This window comes from Mesoplodon densirostris, chromosome 17, assembly GCF_025265405.1.
Source record: "Mesoplodon densirostris isolate mMesDen1 chromosome 17, mMesDen1 primary haplotype, whole genome shotgun sequence".
In the NCBI taxonomy this organism is placed as follows: Eukaryota; Metazoa; Chordata; class Mammalia; order Artiodactyla; family Ziphiidae; genus Mesoplodon; species Mesoplodon densirostris.
In genome coordinates, this window is record NC_082677.1 from 6,475,428 (window position 1) to 6,482,225 (window position 6,798).

The following is a 6,798-nucleotide window of genomic DNA, read 5'->3' on the forward strand; positions in this document are numbered from 1 at the left end:
GCCCGCCGCCATCGGTCAGGGCCGGGGCTGCGGGGAGAGGGCTCGGCGTGGCGGCACCTGCGCTGGCATCAGGGCTGGGGCCCCGGGCCTCCCCACACACGCCTCCATTCTCTCCACCTTCGTACACAGAGCGGCCCCGTGGCGGGCACGTGCCGGGATTGGGGCCAGGAGGGCCCTCCGGGTCGTGGGGGAGCGTCTGAACGGGACAGACTGCACTCACGTGGCAGCTCAGGCCAGGGGCCTGCCACCCAGGGGCGCCGAGGGGAGGCCAGAAGAGAGCCGGGGGTGAGTGGGAGCTGGCTGTGGGGGAGGAGCGGATGTAAGGTGGGCTGGGGGCAGCGAGACGAGAAAGGCGGATGCGGAGGATGCAGACGCTGCGTCAGCGTCACTGGGTCCCGAGGGCACGGGGTTTTACCTACGGGGTGAGGGGCTCAGGCTTGCGCTTTAGAAAGCTCCTCCCCCCCCCCGCCCCGCCCCTGACTCTCCCTTGAGGGCAAAGGAGTTGCCGGGTCCGGGACAAAGTCAGCGAGTGACTCCACCCGGTGGAGGGAGTAGGATCAGGAGTGTTTGTGGATCGGGGGTCTTGACACCGGAGGCAGAATCCTCCGGGACCCGCCATCGCTGTGTTTAGTGTGGGGGGAGGGGCTCGGGCAGAGCCGGAAGTCAAGGTTGATTCGACGGCTTCTGGCTTGAACTTAACAAATGAGAACAGTTCTCTGAGATGTATTAATCGTCCTTCCTGAAGCCGGGGGCTAGAGGCGCCCCCCCAACGCCGACTAAGATGCCTCTCTGCTGATGGGCTGCTTTTGTGAAGTCAGATATTAAATTATTAAACGCCTCCGCTCTGCAAGCTTCTTGCTTTCCTGGGGTGGGGGGCGAGGACAGCTGTCTGATCTCAGGAGGCGCTGAGTCGGGCCACCGGCTTCGAGTGCCCCGCCAGCGTGCGTGCACTTTCCGTGCGACAGAAACATGCATCTGTCAGTGTTCTGTGGTCCATTCTGGACAAGGCACAGAGGCAGGGAGCCCGGGGGCCTCTCCCTGCTGCACGCGAAGGCCTTTTGGTGGAGCCCGGTGCGGGGGGGGCTCTCATCTGGACGCCCTGGGAAGAGCCCCAGGGCAGGGTGGTGGCCGTCATCACCGCCTCCCAGGTGCCGCATCTGCAGGGGACCGGGCTGGACATCTCGTGTGTTACCTGCAGGACCAGGTGGACACGCTGACCTTCCAGAGCCAGTCTCTGCGGGACCGAGCCAGACGCTTCGAGGAAGCTTTGAGGAAAAACACTGAGGAGCAGCTGGAGGTATCATGCGTTCCCGGTCTCCCAGCACCTGCAGGGCCCTTGCAAGGCAGTTCTGTTGGATCCCAGGAAGCCCGGGGCTCCCCCAGCAGTCACCCCGAAGGCAGGGCCCCTGTGCTGATCTGACGCCAGAGCGACAGCTGTCAGGGCCTCCCGGGATTTCAAGCCTGTGCCTGTCAGCACCTGTGCTGAGTCGGGATGGCCCTGGGTTCTCCATCTAAGTGTTATTCTTGCCTCGTTGCACACGGCTCCCCAGCCCCTGTCCCTGGGCTGCTGTGACGAGCTGGGCCTGGGAACACCCCAGCCTGGCCAGGCCCCACCCCAGCCCCACATCCCGTTCCCTCCCAATGCCGCCTGCAAGGGAGGCATCCCTGAAGCCCCAGTTGGTAGGGTGAGGGGTTTTTCCTCAGGTTGGCACAGTTCCTTCCCTCTGATGTAAGGTGCCAGATAAAATACATGAGGCAAAATACACAACCCCCAGTTACATCTGAATTACAGATAAATGAGTTTCTTAGTAACAAGTATGTCTCATGCAATACTTATGTGAAATTCCAACATAATTGAACATCCTGTCTTTTTGTTACATCTGGCAACCTTATTCTCACATTTCCTTTTCTACGCCTTTTTTGCTTCTTAAAGCACTTTGCTCATTTCCTATGCGTGGCAGGGGACGGGGCCCTCCATGGGCACAGATGGGACCTTTCAATCCCCACCTGTCTGTTGAATCAAGTAGTCTGCGTGAATGTTAAAAGCCAGTGTTGAATGTACTGTTTTTACCCGCTAAGTTCCCTTGGGGTGATAGGCTGGTAGTGTCCGGCCACCCCAGGATCCGACGTTTCAGGGAAAGATGGCTTCATCTCTCCTGCTCCCCAAGGAGCTGGATTTTTAGTAGCTCCCCCAGTGGCAACTCGTGGGTTTCATTACCAGGGAAGGCTGTGAGCAGTCTCCCTCTCGCCCTCTCGCTCTCGTTCTCCAGTGCCTGTTAGGAAGCTTGTTCACGGATGACTAGATTTCGCCGAATTCACGGTGCTGGTGAATCCTGGGCTTCGCCGGGATGCCTGGTAAACAGCTCCTTGCTCTCTGCCCCTGTAGATTGCATTGGCTCCTTATCAGCACTTGGAAGAAGACATGAAGAGTCTGAAGCAGGTATTAGAGATGAAGAATCAGCAAATACACCAGCAGGAAAAGAAGATTATTGAGCTGGAAAAGCTGGTGAGTTGGCCTCTTACCTCGGGAGGCCCCAGTAACCTGCATGATATTCCTGCTGCCATCGTGGATGTCAGTAGTAACAGCATCCAGGTGGGGGCCCTTACATGCCCGGTGCTCACAACTGAGCAGAAATCGCCTTTCTTAGGAAGCCAGGAGTTCAGGAATCTCAGAGGTGGCCTCATTCGTAGAAACCCGGAGGCCGTCTGGTGCCCCGCCTGGCTTCCCATCCACCACTGTGACGTGCCAGTTCCTTCCCCCACCCCAGGGAAGATGTGCGGAGAGCCTGCATCCGTGGAGCATCGCTCTTGTGCACCAGGCACAAGGCAGGCACTCTATGCATGTTTGTTCTCTAACTCTGACAGCAATCCACTGAGTAGGTGCTGTCAGGAGCCTCCTTATACAGATGCAGAGACGGAGGCTTAGGACGAGGTCATGTCTCACCCAGAGCCAAAAGGTGGTCCAGCCCAGGCGGGAGCCCTGGGCCAGAGCTCCAAGCCCCAGCTTTCACCACACTCTCTCCCTCACATTTCAGCCTGGCTCCCACAGAACTAGCAAAGGGCACCTCTTTGGGGGAATAGAGCAGCCAGAGTTCACCTCCCGCCCCTGTGGGTGCAAGGGCTGAAGCTGAGATAGTCATCCAAAGTCAGCAGCAGAGAAGCCTGCCTCCAGGGAGATGCCATACTTGAGAGGAAGGTTGGCCCAAGGGTCGCAGGTAGATTAATTTTTTCTTTTTTATTGTTATATTTAAAATAAACTTTTGATACTCTAAAAGGAAATTATAAGATATAGATAAGAAACTTAAAATAACGTATTTCTACACTGTTAATATTTCCAGAGCCTTTCTTCTGTACAAGTGTACACACCCTAATATACAACCCACACATACATACGAGTGTTTTGTATCCCGCTTTCTTTAAGTTAGCACACCCTCAGCTTACCATCTCAGTAACTGATCACCTCCTCTAACTTTTCAAGTTCTCAGTATGTCTCAGAAATGTCCTTGAAGCCGCTATATCCAAACCAGGAGCTGGTCCCAGACCACCTGTTGCGTTCAGTCGTCACGTCCCCTCCCTGATCTAGCACCATCCCTCTCGGGGGCCATCTCTCGCTGCATGGATGCCTGTCAGTCAGGATAAGGGCAGACGGGGGTGTGAGTGCCTATTGCCAGCATCAGAGGCAATGCTGGCCTCCTGGCACCTTCCAGCAGCCCAGAGCTTCCCAGCAAGGCCAGAGCTAAGGCCAGCGGGGGGCTCGCGAACAGAGCCCTCCCCTGTCAGCCATTCAGCCCTCCTCCTCCAGGCAGGGCCATCTGCGTCGTTGTCTGGTCAACCACAAGCCTCTGGGCTTCTTTGGCTGTTTCTAGCCATGCTCCAGGCATTCTGCAGGCATGCAAGAGTTCTCATTCCAGAAACCTTTCCAGGCAGAGGCGTGGGTAGGGGTGGGGGGAAGAACTGATTTAATCACTTCCCATCACTTCCCATTTCCTGGGAGCAAAGATGCGGATGGGGTGAAGAGCCTTGCTGCAGGGCGGGGCAGAGCCCGGTCCTCTGGCTCTGATGCCTAAGCCTGACTCACGGAGAAGTGGCGGTTTTCTTTAAAGATTACTCTAGCTGTGAACTTGTCACATTCTTTTCAAAAACTAATTTATTTCTCAGTGCATCTTAGAATGGAGCTCTACCTTGGCTAGGTCTCAGGCCCTGGGGACACACCAACAGAGAGAGCGGGGCATAAGTTGCAGAGGAGTAGCGACCACAGAGGATGTTATCTTCTGACCACGTGCCACGCTGGGCTTGAGCTGCATGTTCCTGGCTGCCCAGAGCCTCAGAAGGAAAAGAGTGTGTCCATGCTCTTTGTATTTCCAGCCCTCCATTAATTCAGAATGTTGTAGAATGCACACAGGCCTGGCAAGAGATGCCGGTGCAGGGCAGACGGCCTGATGGGAAGAACCGGGGGACCCATCAGCCAAACTGGGTCCTGGTGGTGCTCACGGCTCGTTTCTGACAATGGCAGGAGTCTGGGGACACTCACTGTGAGAAATATATTCTACATAGGAATCCAGTATAGGCACACACATAAACTGTACGTACGTATTATACAGTACGTACAATCCACTATATACACACACACATAATATATCTAAAAGGGAAATATATACTGTATCTAAAATATATACAACAATACTTTTACTACACACAGTGCACTCTGGTATTTTCCATTCTGTTTTGTTTAAAAAAGAAATGCCGGTCACGTCCCTCTAACCTGATTTTACAACCAACTAATGCATTGCAAACTGCGGTTTGGAAAACACTGTTCTTGATAATGTTCCAAAGCCCAGAAGCCAAGGGCACTGGTCTGCCATCTATCCATAGGGCCTTGCTGAGAAGCTCTTGACGCTGCATCTTTTACAGGCAGAAAAGAACATTATCCTGGAAGAAAAGATCCAAGTTCTCCAACAGCAGAATGAAGACCTCAAAGCCAGGATTGACCAGAACACCGTCGTCACGAGGTAGGTGGGCCTGGGCGTCGGAGCTTCCAAAGCATGTGTCGCCGACAGGATGGCTTTGCTCTTGACCTTGGAGCGCTCTGCTTTTGTCCTCACTCCTCCGAGCCGAGGCTTCCACACGCAGGCTCTTGGCATTCCCCACGTGGAGGGGAGCGTAGAACACACGGCTCTGAGCACCCAGCCGATGGCTCCACAGAGCAGTGGGTCCCATCTTGGTGGAAATGAGTGACACCAGCCAAAGGCTGGGGTGCAGCTGGGAGGTGATGGGGATATTTCTGGAGGAGCTTTTGGAGAGGCTGCCAGCTGGGGGTTCCCAGGCTAAAGAGAACCACCGTGTGAGCTGACGCCGAGCTCCATCACTGGGGCCCGCGGCTGCTGCACCAGCGCTGGGCCAGGTGGTCATGGCAGAGGAGAGCTGGCCTGGCCGGAGGGCAGCAGGGAGGGGACGCACCGATGCAGCTGCTCCCCAGGGACACTGCTTCCATCTTGGTGCTGCCTTTGCTGCTCGGAGGGCCCCAAGAAGAGAGATGGGGGGGCAGACCCACTGCCGTCACGACAGAGGCACAGAATGCCTCGGTTCCTTTTTCACTTAGCATCCATTAGCCGCAAACATCAACTAAGCATCCATTACGCACCAGGCGTCAGACTGGGTGCCGGGCGCTCGAGGAGGACCGCTCTGGGGCCTGTTCTCCAGGGCTCCGGGTCCAGCAGGCGGCCAGATGCACAGGCCAGAGGTGATGGCTGCCAGGGAGGCCTGAGCCAGGGCAGAGCGTCCCACACCAAGCCCCACTTCCCTCTCTCTCTTCCGGCGGCTTCTGCTCTCTCCCCTGGCCCCCAGCGCCTCCCCTGACCCGGGCAGAGGGGCTGTGGGCAGATCAGGTGTTGGCGGAGGGTCTCTGGGAACGGATGTGAGGGTGGGACGAGTAGCAATCACGTTTCAACGCCGCTTCTTGGTCCCTGGGGTCTGGCAGGACCCTGTTCTCCCCGCGGGCACCCACCACCTGCCCCCTTTCCCTGCACCCCTCGGCCTGGCAGACCTCAGGTTAAGTGCCTTCCGGCGTGACTGCTGCTCGACAGTTGCTTGTTGTCCCCGTGCAGACAGCTGTCAGAGGAGAATGCTAACCTCCAGGAATACGTGGAGAAAGAAACGCAGGAGAAGAAGAGATTGAGCCGAACCAACGAAGAGCTGCTTTGGAAGCTGCAAACAGGGGACCCAACCAGCCCAATTAAACTGTCCCCCACGTCCCCCGTTTACCGAGGCTCTTCCTCCGGGCCCTCCTCTCCCGCCAGAGTCAGCATGACGCCCAGATGACGCCACCACGCTGCGGGTCGAGCTGCGGCGCCTGGTCCACGAGCGTTTCCACCTCGAGGGAGTGGTGTCCATGGACCGGCCCGACTGACCCTGCGCGCATGCCCAGTAGCTGCATAGCTGCATCCCAGGCAGAGTCCTTTTCTGATCCTCATGTAAGACTGTCCTGGTACTGGCACTTAGGAAAGTGTAAATGGTAGTGTCTGATGTGCAAACGTTTGACCGTAGTTAGAGCCAAAAGAAAGAAACGCCAATTGTTCTTGAGCAATGAACTTTCACTGCAGAATATCAGGTTAGTTAACAAATAGCTCAGTTTTGAATATCCATTGAATAATCATTGTGTACTGCACCGATATGTGTGTATATTCACATATACGTATATACACAGGCAGCGGTTCTGAATTGCATTTTTTATAACATGAAGTGCTGACATATTTTGGTGGAGGTCAGCAGTTTTCTAACTCGTGCCTAAGAATTATTGGG

The 6,798-nt window shown here is 55.8% G+C and overlaps 1 protein-coding gene across 4 annotated transcripts in view; it reads left to right on the forward strand.

The window, feature by feature from the left end:
* Positions 1–6,318, forward strand: part of MTUS2 (microtubule associated scaffold protein 2) — a 323,316-nt gene extending 316,998 nt beyond the window's left edge. For all 4 annotated transcript variants that reach the window (XM_060080136.1, XM_060080134.1, XM_060080135.1 and 1 more), the window contains 4 exons: positions 1,199–1,297; positions 2,387–2,506; positions 4,912–5,009; positions 6,105–6,318. In XM_060080136.1, coding sequence (XP_059936119.1) covers positions 1,199–1,297; positions 2,387–2,506; positions 4,912–5,009; positions 6,105–6,318 — 531 coding nt within the window. The remainder of the gene's footprint in view (positions 1–1,198; positions 1,298–2,386; positions 2,507–4,911; positions 5,010–6,104) is intronic.
* The last annotated feature ends 480 nt before the right edge of the window (positions 6,319–6,798 follow it).